The sequence below is a fragment of the Anomaloglossus baeobatrachus genome, chromosome 2 (assembly GCF_048569485.1).
Source record: "Anomaloglossus baeobatrachus isolate aAnoBae1 chromosome 2, aAnoBae1.hap1, whole genome shotgun sequence".
NCBI lineage: Eukaryota > Metazoa > Chordata > Amphibia > Anura > Aromobatidae > Anomaloglossus > Anomaloglossus baeobatrachus.
In genome coordinates this window covers 519,633,034-519,649,315 of record NC_134354.1, presented here as the reverse complement: position 1 = coordinate 519,649,315, position 16,282 = coordinate 519,633,034, and the positions used below count along the sequence as shown (strand labels likewise).

At 42.8% G+C, this 16,282-nt stretch overlaps 1 protein-coding gene across 2 annotated transcripts in view; it reads left to right on the top strand.

The window, feature by feature from the left end:
* CBLB (Cbl proto-oncogene B) overlaps nt 1–16,282 on the top strand; it is a 258,520-nt gene that overhangs the window by 127,690 nt on the left and 114,548 nt on the right. For both annotated transcript variants that reach the window (XM_075336570.1, XM_075336571.1), the window contains 2 exons: nt 4,864–4,985; nt 5,084–5,221. In XM_075336570.1, coding sequence (XP_075192685.1) covers nt 4,864–4,985; nt 5,084–5,221 — 260 coding nt within the window. The remainder of the gene's footprint in view (nt 1–4,863; nt 4,986–5,083; nt 5,222–16,282) is intronic.

The following is a 16,282-nucleotide window of genomic DNA, read 5'->3' as shown; positions in this document are numbered from 1 at the left end:
CCAAAATGCTGCGTTTAAAAAAGCAACGTGCGCAGGGAATTTTCTGACTTCTCATAGACTTTGCTGGGGAAGCACAACACATGCATTTTGTCAATGACACGCTGCAGTTTTAAACACAGCCAAAACGCAGGAAAAAACGCAACGTGTGCAAATAACCTTATACCGCTAGAATGTGCCATCACTCTGTGTTTGGTGGACCCCCAACCTCTGATTCTAAGAATGACCATATTAGCGGTCTGCCCTGACGTCCACTATGCAGCAGGTGGCTGGGGGACCTCTGCACAGGGAAAACTGACAGGGGGGGGCTCAGTGTTACATCTGCGCTGTAGTGCCCTATTCTCAGATGTCTCATTGAATTGTGTTTTGAATCCAAAAATAAGATTCTGAAAAGCCGTGAGATTTGTCACTTCCTTCCTACATATATGACTTGCATGTCTATTGGAATCATAGCGTTGAAGGCTTTCTTCCCTCCTTAGTGGAGAAGAAAGGGGCTCTATAATTAGTTCCAGCATTTCAGACTATTGTTGTTCCAGAATTAAGGCTGAACTGTTTATCGCTCTCAGAATACGCTGACTGATTTACTTGGTGTTTGGCTCGGTCTTTCTGCAGTGGAGATAAAAATAATCCACTTTTGAGGACATCATGGCAGGCGCTTGTTAAATGCCTTTCCATTAAATCCACATACTGTTTGCTTGTTCCTCTTGAACACATTTTGACCAGCATTTCCACTAAGCTGATTTAAGGGACATTCTGCTAAAAGTAACTTTTTTTTATTTTAATATATAGGAAGTATTGAATTTTTTTCTTAAGATGCATCACCTTCAAGCTACTTTATATTCGTTACCAATTGATTTTTATATCCCTACTGCATATTGCCTTAATTTCTGACGCGTGTGAGTATGTATGTATGTATGTATATATATATATATATATATATATATATATATATATATATATAAAATGAAGAGTCATTGAGATCACAGGCTTGATAGACATGTTAATAATTTGCAAATGAAGACAAAATGGGCAAAATATCTCAATTTACCCAGTACTCACTATGAAAATATACACATACTTACACATCTTGGCATGCTATTAGAGTGGTTTTTAATGGATATCTGAAGAATGTTCTGCCAAGCTGAACGCACTTGCGCGCGGAAATCATCAAGATTCCCTGCTGGCAGCTCCCTTTGCTATTGACAACAAATGACCTATATTGCGAGACAAGTCACTGCAGGCCATGCAACCACTCTTAAGGCCACTTTACATGCTACGATTTATCTGACGATATGTCGCTAGGGTCACGGAATTTGTGACGCACATCCGGCCTCGTTAGCGACGTTGTTGCGTGTGATACCTACGAGCAACCGCTAACGATCCAAAAAGCGGCACAAATCGTTGATTGTTGACACGTCGTTCATTTTTGTTCGTCATTCCTGAGGCAGCACACATCGCTGCGTGTGACACCCCGGGAATGACGAACAATAGTGTTCCTGCATCCTCCGGCAACGAGGTGGGAGTGACATTAATGTGGCTGGTCTCCGCCCCTCCGCTTCTATTGGTGGCCTGCTGTGTGACGTCGCTGTGACGCCGCACAGACCTCCCTCTTAAACAAGAGATTATTCGCCGGCCACAGCGACGTCGTTAGGAAGGTATGTTGGTGTGACGCGTACCAGCGATATTGTCCGCCACTAGCAGTGATTTGCCCGTGACGCAAGCACGACGGGGGCGGGTGCGATCGCTAGCGACATCGCTAGTGATGTCGCAGCGTGTAAAGCGGCCTTTAGGCCTCTTTCACACGTCAGAGTTTTGCATCAGTGTTTCATCAGTGTGTCATAGGTATTAGGATGTAAAAACCAGGAGTGTCTCCAAAACAGAATAGGTGTCAGTCTTTCAATTATAGTACTTCTCTGGAAGTTCCACTCCTGGTGTTGGCATCCAAATACTGATGGAACACTGATGCAAAATACTGAAGTGTGAAAGAGGCCTTAAGGAATGCAGATTGCTCATAGTAGGACGAACAATATACCCGGCATTTCCATATCGAAAAACAGCTCCTGGGACACTTTGGAGAAATGGCTGTATTGTTGGTTCCACTATGAAATCAATATAACACCAGGCTGTTAGTGCACCTGGAAAGAGGACTAGAGAGGTCCTACTACCATACATTATGCCACCCATCACCATAATCCCAGGAGTAGGACTTCTGATGTTATCTTGTGAAGGTGTTCTGCTGATCCTCTTCAGCAATGAGTCTCACAATGATAGCCAGCAATTGATCTGAAGACTACTTGGGTAACTTCATGAAGATGCCTTCATAAGGGAACATCACACAACTGTTACTTCCAGAATATTTTGTTTCCATTTTTTCATATATATAGCACACTGTGAAGAGTGTCCCCAAATGGTTTGATTTTAGGTTTTTAAATTTTGCCCTTATAAATTGCATCTATAGTGTTCAGTTGTCATTTACATCGTATCTACAATTCTCATTGACACTCATTAATCTAATGACCATATTCTACCATTAGAGAACATTGCACTACTTCCCATAGGATCCTGCTGGCACAATGAACTCTCTGCAATGTGTAGGAGAGATATGCTGCCCTCTGATGGTTACAGCTGGTAAAACTTCCCATGTCCTCCCAGCCACAGGACTCAGAGATGAGGAAGTGGGCTGTGTGGTCTGTAGATACTACAATTCTGTTGTCTTGACGGTATTTAACAATGATGTCTAGTATATAATTACGAATAGTTCTGCATTTCATCATACGGTACTATGTGGTAAATTATGTCAGCTGTGGATAAGTCACACATGTCCGTGTGTGTGTGTGTATGTAACCTATAAAGTTTTTAGAGGTGTATGTATATATAAATGTATATACACACGCACACTACTCAACAAAAGGTTGGGGATGTTTGGCTTTTGGGTGAAATTTTTGGAAAAAGTTCAGTACAGTGATATTTTATCATGAAAGTAGGGCATTTAGGTAAAAGCATGCAGTCTTGATTTACTCATTTCAAACAATTTATTAAAACAAAAACCAACAACCGTGGTGGACATACCACCCCCCAAAAATGTAAATGGCTCAATAACTTGCCATGTGGCCTTCAGCATTAATTACAGCTTGACAACGACATCTCATGCAAGTTCACAAGTGGAGTTATTGTCTACTGAGGCATGGCATCCCACTATATTTCAATGGCAGCTCTCAAGTCATTGACATTCTGGGATAGAGAGTTACGAGCCTCTACATAGCGACTCAGCTGATCGCATAGGTTTTCTATGGGATTCAGGTCTGGAGAAGGTGCAGGCCACTCCATTTGAGGCACTCCAGTCTCCAGCAGCTGTTCCCTAATGATGCAACCTCGATGAGCTGGAGCATTGTCATCCATGAAGATAAAATTAGGCCTGTGTTGTTCATGCAGAAATTATAGGGCAGTTCTGTATTGAATAGACACACCTGCCCACACTGTAACACCAGCAAAGTCTCATCTGGCTGATGCATAGTGCTCTCCTTGACAATTGGCGACCATCGTTTCTGCTCAGCGTAAATCGACTTTCATCAATGAATAGCTTGGCGAGGTTATGATGCAAGATGATGGTCAGGTACCCTTGCAGGTCATCTAGCACACAGATCACGCTGATATAAATGATTTTGAATGGTCTGACGTGACACTGGTGCCTCTCACTTCTCTTAAATGTACCTGGATTTGTGTGGTATTCATCATCTAGTTCCAAAGGGCATTATTCACAATGAAACGGTCATTGTCATGTAGATTTATTTATTTATTTGTCAAACTTGTAAGCCGCCCCTCTCCAAAGACTCAGAGCGGCTCACAACATATCAATGCAAAGTACAAAGTTTATTCCCTATCTGTATCCCTGTTCCTGCTCGTCCACACTGACACTGGAGGAGCCCAGCATTGTGCCCAGTGTATGTGTGGGTACGGGTACACTCTGATATGTAACTCCTCTCTGAAGTCACTCATTCACTACTTTTCTAGGTGTGGTGAGCAGAGGCCACAGATTGGCTGGAGCCAGAGATCGGAGTGTTGGGTGCGGCTCTAATATCCAGCTTCTGCCAGTTTGTGGCTGCTAGTGGCCTAAGGCTATGTGCCCACGGGACAACGTACCCGCAGACTTTTCCGCAGGTTTGTCTGCAGGTTTACCGCAGCTGCTGCCCGGAATCCGCAGCTATCCATTGCTGTGGTATATGTGCGGACTTACCTGCAGAAGTCCCGGCCTCTATCTCCATAGTGGAAAGGCGGTACATCTGCAGATATTTCCGCATGAATAATTGACATGCAGTTACGTGCGGCTGCGGGACATCCGCAGTATATTCTCCAGCTGCACATACCGCACCATTGATACAGCACTCCCCAAAATCCCATAGGATAACATGGGGAGTGTCTGTATTTGCTAGAATCTGTGGCTTTATCTAGAAAATCCAAATAAATCTGCAGGTTTTCCGCAGCAAAATCCGCGGGTATGTTGTCCCGTGGGCACATAGTATAAGAGAGAAGTTAAAGATCTGTGTGCGTCCACTCTCACACAGAGATCACGCCCGAACTGACTCTGAATGCAATGCTGGCTTCAACAGTGTCAGTGTGCAAATGCAAGAATATAGATTAGTTTAAGGAGCGCTTGCTCTGGGAAATCGAGCATGGTCACTCAAGATTAGGGCCAGGGCTAGGTATGCACCAAAACATTAGCCACACTGGGGATGCGCCATGCACAACTCAAAATGTTTATTCCTGGCATCATTTTTCTAGTATCCAGTGTCTCCTACAAATATGCAGACATTTCGGAAATGTTTGAGGATTAATACTACTATTTCTCTTATTTCTCTCCCCCCTCAGCCCTGGGGCTCTATACTAAGGAACTGGAACTTTTTAGCAGTGACTCACCCAGGCTACATGGCTTTTTTAACCTATGATGAAGTCAAGGCACGTTTACAGAAGTACAGCACTAAGCCAGGAAGGTAAATCTGGAGTTCTTCTCCCCCTTTGATGAACTATATTATCTGTTCGGACTTCTGTGTGTACTCACCTCTAATCAGTTATTGTCTGTACCTCTCAGTTACATTTTTAGATTAAGTTGCACAAGACTAGGCCAGTGGGCTATCGGCTATGTGACCAGCGATGGGAATATCCTACAGACAATACCTCATAACAAACCCCTGTTCCAAGCTCTGATCGATGGCAGTCGAGAAGGATTGTAAGTGCATATAATCATGGGTTGTATAGCTAGGTACAGACTGCAAATTTAAGACTTTAATTTTAAACCGGTTTTTTTTTGTTTTTTTTTTTTCTTTTAAAGTTTAACATAACCATTTCACTTTGCCTTCCCTGAACTAATCATTACATTTCCCTCCCACCCCGATTTCCACTGCAATATCCAATCACATGGGCAGAGGCTAGAGTTTTAAGGACATTAATTTGTCTAAAATTGTTATAGTTGAATGAGGTGTGTATTTTATTGGTAAACTAAAAGCAAAAACTGATTTAAAATAATAAGGGAATAGGTGTAACATAAATGATACAGTTAGAAGTAATTTGTCACCAGGTTTTTGCTCCTCCATGTAAGAGCAGAATAATATAGAGACAGAGACCCTGATTTCAGCAATGTATCACTTATTGAGCTCTTTGCTGTCATTTTGAGAAAATCAAAGTTTTCTCTGCTGCAGTTATACATATGGATATGCTGGACTACGTGGCACGGCACAAAGTAGTCCTCTAATGGTAACCTAATGCTGATTAAACAGTGATTGTATGAAAAGCAGCTTAGTAAGTGACACATCGCTGGAATCAGGATCTCTGCCCCTACATTATGCTGCTCTCAGATTAAGCGGCAAAAACCTGGTGACAGATTCCCTGTAACGTTTAGACTATCTACACAGAATGTTAGAAATAACACTTAAGAGGTTGTCTAGTACCATAACTGAGTTGTGCTTTTTTTTTTTTTTTTAATTATTATTATAATATATAAATCTTGATATTATTACCTTTACTCATGTCCTAGCAACACATCATTGCAGGATACAACTCTGATGGGGATAAGCTACAACTTTCTCTCTCTCGGCTTCCTGTGTTCTATTGATACAAGTTCCTCATGCATTGCATTGACCTTTAAAGGCTACTTTACACGCTGCGATATCGGTCCCGATATCGCTAGCGTGGGTACTCGCCCCCATCTGTTGTGCGACACGGGCAAATCGCTGCCCGTGCCGCACAAAATCGCCCAGACCCGTCACACATACTTACCTACCCGGCGACGTCGCTGTGACCGGCGAACCGCCTCCTTTCTAAGGGGGGCGGTCCGTGCGGCGTCACAGCGACGTCACTGAGCAGCCGCCCAATAGAAGCGGAGGGGCGGAGATGAGTGGCCGGAACATCCCGCCCACCTCCTTCCTTCCTCATAGCGGCCGGGAGGCAGGTAAGGAGAGGTTCCTCGTTCCTGCGGCGTCACACATAGCGATGTGTGCTGCCACAGGAGCGACGAACTACATCGTTACTGCTGCAGTAACGATAATCGAGAATGGACCCCCATGTCACCGATGAGCGATTTTGCACGTTTTTGCAACGATGCAAAATCGCTCATCGGTGTCACACGCAGCAACATCGCTAATGCGGCCGGATGTGCGTCACAAATTCCGTGACCCCAACGACTCCGCATTAGCGATGTCGCAGCGTGTAAAGCCCCCTTAAGCCAGTACCTATCACACCCATTCAAAATTCTACCCAAATGCCTCCATCCTCTATCTTCAACTTCCTGCATCTTGTGGCAAAGTGCAAGCCCTGCCAGGCACATCCACTTACATCGACGTCAGCTGCCGAAATATTCGCTGCTCCCCATGCCCATTATGGGTATGAGGAGCAGTGACTATTTGTTTCCTTAAACAAAGGGCACATGTGATCGCCCAGCAGTTGCAGTAACCTGGTGGCTGGGTGATCATGTTAGCCCACTGTTAAGGAAATGAATATTCACTGCTTCCCACGCCCATAATCCTGACCACCTCTCGGCGCTGGCTTCAGTGCAGAGAGGTGGGCGTGGGGAGTAATGAATATTCATTCCCTTAATCACTGGGCACACGTGTTCTCCCCAGCGCTAGCTCCTGCTTCTGAAACCCCGCGCCACTGCAATTTGCAGTGCAGGTACCTGATAGTTCTCTGTGCCGCAATGCATTTCAGCTGTACAGTTGGTACGGAAAGTATTCAGACCCCTTTACATTTTTCAGTCTTTGTTTCATTGCAGCCATTTGGTATATTCAAAAAAGTTATTTTTTTTCTCATTAATGTACACTCTGCACCCCACCGTGACAGAAAAAAACAGCAATGTAGAATTTTTTGCAAATTTATTAAACAAGAAAAACTGAAATATCACATGGTCATAAGTATTCAGACCCTTTACTCAGTATTGAGTAGAAGCACCCTTTTGAGCTAATACAGCCATGAGTTTTCTTGGGAAAGAGGCAGCAAGTTTTTCACACCTGGATTTGGGGATCTTCTGCCATTCTTCCTTGCAGATCCTCTCCATTTCCGTCAGATTAGATGGTGAACGTTGGTAGACAGACATTATCGGGTCTTTCCAGAGATGCTCATTTGGGTTTAGGTCAGGGCTGCGACTGGGGGAAACATGAATGCTCACAGAGTTGTTTCGAAGCTACTCCTTTATTATTTTAGCTGTGTCCTTAGGGTCATTGTCTTGTTGGAAGGTGAACCTTCGGCCAAGTCTGAGGTCCAGAGCACTCTGGAAGAGGTTTTCTTCCAGGATCTCTCTGTAATTTGCCGCATTCATCTTTCCTTCAATTGCAACCAGTAGCCCTGTTCCTGCAGCTGAAAAACACCCCCATAGCATGATGCTGCTACCACCATGTTTCACTGTTGGGATTGTATTGGGCAGGTGATGAGCAGTGTCTGGTTTTCTTCACACATACCGCTTAGAATTATCACGAAAAAGTTCTATCTTCATCTCATCAGACCAGAAAATCTTATTTCTCATAGTCTGGGAGTCCTTCATGTGTTTTTTCTTTTTTGCAAACTTCATGCGAGCTTTTATATGTCTTGCACTGAGGAGAGGCTTCCATTGGGCCACTCTGCCATAAAGGCCCGACTAGAGGAGGGCTGCAGTGATTGACTTTGTGGAACTTTCTCCCATCTCCCTACTGCACCTCTGGAGCTCAGCCACAGTGATCTTGGGGTTCTTCTTTATCTCTCTCACCAAGGCTCTTCTCCCACGATTACTCAGTTTGACTGGAGGTCTAGGAAGAGTGCTGGTGGTCCCAAAATTCTTCCATTTAAGAATTATGGAGGCCACTGTGCTCTTAAGAACCTTGAGTAGTACAGAACTTCTTTTGTAACCTTGGCCAGATCTGAGCATTCCACAATTCTGTCTCTGAGCTCCTTGAGCAGTTCTTTTGACCTCAGGATTCTCATTTGGTCTGACATGCGCTGTGAGCTGTGAGGTCTTATATAGACAGGTGTGTGCCTTTCCAAATCAAGTCCTATCAGTTTAATTAAACACAGCTGGACTCCAATGAAGGAGTAGAACCATCTCATGGAGGATCACAAGGAAAGGGACAGCATGTGACTTAAATATGAGTGTCTGAGTTAAGGGTCTGAATACTTATGACCCTATGATATTTCAGTTTTTCATGTTTAATAAATTTGCAAGATGGGGTGCAGAGTGTACATTATTGAGAAAAAAATGAACTTTTTTGAATTTATCAAATGGCTGCAATGAAACAAAGAGTGAAAAATTTAAAAGGGTCTGAATACTTTCCATACCCACTGTATGTGCTCTCCCAGAAGCTAGGGTCAATGGATCCCTGTACCACGCACTCCATTCTTAGGCTGTCCCGTGCAGTGAAACACCTCCCACGGCACAGTCAATCAGGGTGAGGTGCCGCACAATAAGGGTATGTTACGTTAACTTCTAGTGCCCGGAAGTTGACATAATCATATGCCAGTGGCAGCCAGGGGTCATGTGATTGTCACTGAGCGCTCAGCTACATAGCGCCACTCAGTGCCAAAATTACTAACCGAAGATATTGACTATACTAATAATTTATTGATCACAGTTGAAGTGTAAAATATATAAAGCAGTGGCCAATCTCTTTAATACAAAAAAAAAAGTTTGGACATTTTAGCAATAATAATAATAAACAGATTAAACATGTTTGATGGATAAAATTGTGGACTTCTGGGTAACCTGACACCTCATGGAAACAAAGCTTTTTATATTTTAATTTATTGGGGTCCATCAAAGTGTAGCGTTGTGCAGGGTGGTAGTCGTGAGTGAAAGATTGAGTCCAGTTGTCCCAGCACATTTTCAATGACATTGATTTCGGCTGGCCAGTTGACGTCTCATACCAACAAGGAGACCACCAGTTTAATTTCAGCAACAACTCTTTGCTTAACAGTTCTTCTATAATAACTTCATAAACAAGGTAGCGGGCACATGACTTTCAGATCATTCCAGTTTTACAAAACATCTTCAGACACATTCTCAGCTCCCTCTGGGTTGTTCCCGATCTTACTGGTTCTGTGAGTCCCAGCACAACAGTACAATCCTTCACTTTCCCAGGCTCCATGTTTATTTTCCTTGTAGAGGAGGGAGTATGGGGTTTTGATCACTAGGGCCAGAGTAGAGCCTTATGTTCCCAGATGCTTCTGTATACGCGTCTCTTCTTGTAGAGGAGGGGAAAAGGGGTTTGCCAATAGTGTCAGTGATGAACCTTGTGTCTCAGACTCTTGGTGAGACTCCGCCCAGGAAAGTCAACTTCATCCAAGTACTAATCCATCTTGAACCTTTTAGGCTTGGGCCTTGCTGCTTACACCCCATCCTACAGGCCCTTCTGCCTGGAGCCACTTCATTAGAAGGCTGGTCTCTAGGTTCAGCATTATCTCTCGTTCTGTGTCTTGGTCAACCATTCAGGATCACGCTATCTCACTTTTGCTGCCCTATGTCACCCAGTGCATACGGCCTTTATGACCTACAGACTATACATCCATTTCTGTCACATTGAGTCTTCACTAACCTTCTAGAAGGAATTACTCTCTCGCTGTGAACCAACCCCTCCTTTTGTGGGCTAATCCCAAAATTTAAGGTGCTGTCCTATGAAACAAAGTTCATTTTAATCAATTGATCTTGCAATAATAATAATAATTTCCTCAATTGGATGTGTTTTAAAAAAATGTTCCTGTGCTGATATAATATAATATGTGTCCCTACTATGTACTGTGTACTGTCTAAAAAAAAAAAAGTATACATACATTATAGCATGGGATTGTAAATAATTAATTATTTGAGGTAAAACAGATAGGACTATGCTTTACCTCACAAAAGAATCAGTCATGATCCCGTGCAGTCCAGGAGGTGCAGTATGATCAGCCCATGTCCCTGTACGGTCAGACACGGCCATTACACAGTACATAGCAAGGGCACATTTATAAGATTATCTCAGCACAGGAATATTTTTTCTAAACACATCCAATTGTGGAATTTATTATTTTTTCAAGATTTATTGATTCAAATCAACTTTGTTCTTGGGAAAACCCCTTTAACTACTTCTTACCTTACCGTCCAACAAGCACCTATAATACTGTGATTTAGCATACATGAAAACATATCCTTTTTATTATTATTATTATTATTATATACCTTTTATAACCTATTATAACCTATTACATTACCTATAAAAAGCAGGACATAATTCACATGACAATACAACAAGACGATTGGTGTCTTCAGGGAAAGGAATGAGACAGAAACCAGTCCTCTTCCTTACAGGGCATAGCTGGTTTCCATCAAGCAATGGATCGTGCATTGAATACATGCGGAGCAATATTTTTCATGAAAGCTCTAAATACCTTTACAGAGCCCTACTGAACCATAAGTAAATTGGATCCATAGGACACGGCTAATGTCTATTGTGCAGCAGATCCACCGCTGTGCTGTATTTTTTCCTTTACGGCTGTGAACAGGGTCATACGCGTTGTCACTTCAGTCAGACATGTTGCTTGCAGTGTTTTAACCTTCCTTTTAGAACCAGCGATTGAAGTCCTGTCTTTTATCGGCTCATTTTTCTCTTCTGCCATGTCTTCTTCATTATTGACTGTGCAGCGATATACACTCATGAGCTTGTGGCGGCTCATGTCATAATCCTCAGATTAAAAAAGCAGGGGAATTTGTTTGAACACAGATTAGCTAGAGAATGCTTGTGTCTGTCGCCAGAGATACATTACTGTAGATAAGTTTGGGCCATTTCATTCTGCTCATGTACCAATTTTTTTTTTTCTTCAAATTTAGTTGCCCTCCTACAGCCAACGCCAGACCAAGTATGTCGTGGAAATGATTCTTTTAGGAAACGTATTATGGCTTCTTATCGGAGTGATGAGCCGCAAATTCCATTTCTAACCTTATGTAAAATGAAAGTCTTAAATCAAGGCCTAAAAGGTCATATATCACTTTCCTAGACATTAAAAACCATAGTCCCACTAATATGTGTCTTCTAGTGCATGCACGGAGAAGGAGCCGTGACGGGCAGGGTCACTTTCCATAGATTAACCATTCAAAATAACATTTAAGTCTTTTCAGATGTAGATATAATAGGAGGTTGAGATTTTACACTGCCCTCAACAGATCTTGGGTTCAATGACAGAAGTCTCCTATGAAGCATATCAAAATGTATCAGACAACGTAGTCATGAGATTAATACACCATATAAGCTATGAGAATTTTTGTGTTGCTGACCTCTGGGACACCCCATATGCTGTGCTGGCTTTCCTCTGCATACACAATCAATTACTGACCTCCAAAGCAAACATGAGAAACTAGAAAGACCCCATGCTCCTTATTTCAATCTTTCACACAGTGTCTTCTTTCATACGTTTAAGATTCAATTAGTTGATTTTTTCACTGCAGTTACATAATAAGACTCATTGCTTCATGTCTTCATATGTGGAACAACAGTCACTGACCTCTGCCTGTATGGCTCAGACTTATAGTCCCTTGGCCACGATATCCTCTATCCTTTTATGGTACCGTCACACATGAGATCGCTAGCGAGATTGCAGCTGAGTCACGGTTTTGGTGACGCAGTAGCGATCCCGTTAGCGATCTTGTTATGTGTGACACCAACCAGCGATCAGGCCCCTGCTGTGAGATCTCTAGTCGTTGCAGAATGGTCCAGGCCATTTTCTTCAAAGGTGATGTCCTGCTGGGCAGGACACATCGCTGTGTTTGACACTGTGTGACAGGGTCACAGTGACTGCTGAGATCGTTATACAGGTCGCTACTGCGACCTGTAATGTTCCTGCATCGCTGGTAAGGTCTGACTGTGTGAGACATCTCACCTGCGACCTCCCAGCGACTTACCTGCGATCCCTATCAGGTCGCATCGTTTTCGGGATCGCTGGTAAGTCGTTGTGTGTGACTGGGCCTTTACTTAATCCTGATGAAGACCGTGGCCTGTGTGTATCTCGTTTCCACTGCCTCAATCTGTAAATACATCATAAGAATTTTTCACTGATAATAGTCAGGTTGACATATTAAATCCAAAATGTAAGGAAAAGAATTAAATTTGTAAGGCAGAAGAATTGTCAGAAAACGAGCAGAGCTCAGAAAGAAGCTGTAACTATTACAAGCATAACAGAACAAGAAAGCAGGGTGTGAACCAGGTGAAGCAGAACTTCCAACAGGCATTGGGAGGCAATGATTTTCAGGAGATTATATGTTGACCAGCACCGCCTAGGGCTCATGCTTTAAAGCGCACTAATCACCAGGTTTTTTGTATATATAAGCTAAAGCCAATATTATACTGGCACTATCATGCTGATTCTATACATGCCTTTAGGTGTCAGCTAGGATGTTTCAGTTTTAAAATCCAAGCAAGTAAAGTTTGTAAAATTAGCAGCTTGTTGATAGCTGGGGTGGGTATTCATAGCTATCCCTTCCCCCTGTTATTTATGCTAATTCTATTATAGAATCAATTTACTTTTTGACTTAGCAGGACCTGTGCTGAGGTCATACCCATGTGACCTGAAGGCCGGGGCCTCAGCCAACAAAGCTGATACCAGGAAGCAACATTTTTCTGTTGGCTGAGGCCCCGCACCATTCAGGTCACATGGGTATGACATCAGCACAGATCTTGCTAGTCAAAAAGTAAATTGATTCTATAATAGAATTAGCATAAATAACAGGGGGAGGGGATAACTATGAATACCCACCCCAGCTATCAGCTATCAACAAGCTGCTAATTTTACAAACTTTACTTCCTTGGATTTTAAAACCTATACATCCTAGCTGACACCTAAAGGTATGTATAGAATCAGCATGATAGTGCAAGTATAGCACTGGTAAGGAAAGCAGCTGCTCCAGTGGCACAATCGGTCAGCAAGCGGTACTTATAGAGCAGTAACTGATGAGCTATGCCGAGGTTCTGAGTTCATGCCTCACCTGGAGCAGTCTTTCCTTGTCTAGCAGTATAGCACTGGCTCTAGCTTATATACTCATTCATTCTCGCCTGGATTATTGTAATTCTTTATTAATTGGTCTCCCTGTTACTAAACTCTCCCCTCTCCAATCCATTCTGAATGCCGCAGCCAGGATCTTTTTCCTCTGCAACCGCTTCACTGATGCCAACATAAACTTACCACTCTCACTCACAAAGCTCTTCACGGTTCCGCACCGCCCTACATCTCCTCCCTCATCTCTTTCTATCACCCCTCCCGTGCCCTCCGCTCTGCTAATGACCTAAGACTGACATCCTCAACAATTCGAACCTCCCACTCCCGTCTTCAAGATTTCTCACAAGCTGCTCCTATGCTCTGGAACACACTACCAAGAGCAATTCGATTAATTCCCAACATCCACACCTTTAAGCAGGCCCTAAAAACGCATTTCTTTAGACTAGCCTATCACCTCGCTGCCCTGATCTAATCTAGTCCCTTTCTGCCCTTCATAACAAAAAATTTACTTCCAACTCTGGTCCCCTGTACCTGTATAAATTCTGGCCAATGACGGGTTCATGAAGCTGCTTTTGAATACCCTATTGAATCGATGGCTGGACCATATACAGTTAGGTCCAGAAATATTTGGACAGTGACACAAGTTTTGTTATTTTAGCTGTTTACAAAAACATGTTCAGAAATACAATTATATATATAATATGGGCTGAAAGTGCACACTCCCAGCTGCAATATGAGAGTTTTCACATCCAAATCGGAGAAAGGGTTTAGGAATCATAGCTCTGTAATGCATAGCCTCCTCTTTTTCAAGGGACCAAAAGTAATTGGACAAGGGACTCTAAGGGCTGCAATTAACTCTGAAGGCGTCTCCCTCGTTAACCTGTAATCAATGAAGTAGTTAAAAGGTCTGGGGTTGATTACAGGTGTGTGGTTTTGCATTTGGAAGCTGTTGCTGTGACCAGACACCATGCAGTCTAAGGAACTCTCAATTGAGGTGAAGCAGAACATCCTGAGGCTGAAAAAAAAGAAAAAATTCATCAGAGAGATAGCAGACATGCTTGGAGTAGCAAAATCAACAGTCGGGTACATTATGAGAAAAAAGGAATTGACTGGTGAGCTTGGGAACTCAAAAAGGCCTGGGCGTCCACGGATGACAACAGTGGTGGATGATCACCGCATACTTTCTTTGGTGAAGAAGAACCCGTTCACAACATCAACTGAAGTCCAGAACACTCTCAGTGAAGTAGGTGTATCTGTCTCTAAGTCAACAGTAAAGAGAAGACTCCATGAAAGTAAATACAAAGGGTTCACATCTAGATGCAAACCATTCATCAATTCCAAAAATAGACAGGCCAGAGTTAAATTTGCTGAAAAACACCTCATGAAGCCAGCTCAGTTCTGGAAAAGTATTCTATGGACAGCTGAGACAAAGATCAACCTGTACCAGAATGATGGGAAGAAAAAAGTTTGGAGAAGAAAGGGAACGGCACATGATCCAAGGCACACCACATCCTCTGTAAAACATGGTGGAGGCAACGTGATGGCATGGGCATGCATGGCTTTCAATGGCACTGGGTCACTTGTGTTTATTGATGACATAACAGCAGACAAGAGTAGCCGGATGAATTCTGAAGTGTACCGGGATATACTTTCAGCCCAGATTCAGCCAAATGCCGCAAAGTTGATCGGACGGCGCTTCATAGTACAGATGGACAATGACCCCAAGCATACAGCCAAAGCTACCCAGGAGTTCATGAGTGCAAAAAAGTGGTACATTCTGCAATGGCCAAGTCAATCACCAGATCTTAACCCAATTGAGCATGCATTTCACTTGCTCAAATCCAGACTTAAGACGGAAAGACCCACAAACAAGCAAGACCTGAAGGCTGCGGCTGTAAAGGCCTGGCAAAGTATTAAGAAGGAGGAAACCCAGCGTTTGGTGATGTCCATGGGTTCCAGACTTAAGGCAGTGATTGCCTCCAAAGGATTCGCAACAAAATATTGAAAATAAAAATATTTTGTTTGGGTTTGGTTTATTTGTCCAATTACTTTTGACCTCCTAAAATGTGGAGTGTTTGTAAAGAAATGTGTACAATTCCTACAATTTCTATCAGATATTTTTGTTCAAACCTTCAAATTAAACGTTACAATCTGCACTTGAATTTTGTTGTAGAGGTTTCATTTCAAATCCAATGTGGTGGCATGCAGAGCCCAACTCGCGAAAATTGTGTCACTGTCCAAATATTTCTGGACCTAACTGTATGACAAGCTTTTCTCCGCCCATTCACCTTTTGTGCCTCCCCTATTTCCTCATAGACTGTAAGCTTATGATGAGCAGGGCCCTCACTCCTCCTGGTATCTTAATTTTGTTTTTTGTATTGTCTCAAATTGTCTGTACATGTCCCCTCTGAATTGTAAAGCGCTGCGGAATATGTTGGCGCTATAGAAATAAAACTTTACTATTATTATTATTATTATATACGAAAATTCTGATGATTGGATTGCTTTAATGTTAAACAAACATTGCAATTAACCACGTCAGCACAAGTACAAGAAAATTAAATAAAACTGCCTCCTTGGCACCCTGCATTGCCCCATGATGGGATTGGCAATAGATGGAGCAGGTACTGACATGGATGTTACATAAAGACGAGGGACAACCATCCTGAAACACAGTGTCTGCAAATTGAGGTTCTGATCTGGCATAAGTCATATGGCAAGGCTCGTTAAAGGGCCTCTTTTGACTTTTAGGATTGCTACCTCCAATAGGTGGCGCCAGAGTTCGTCTCCTTCCTCACTGAAGACACAA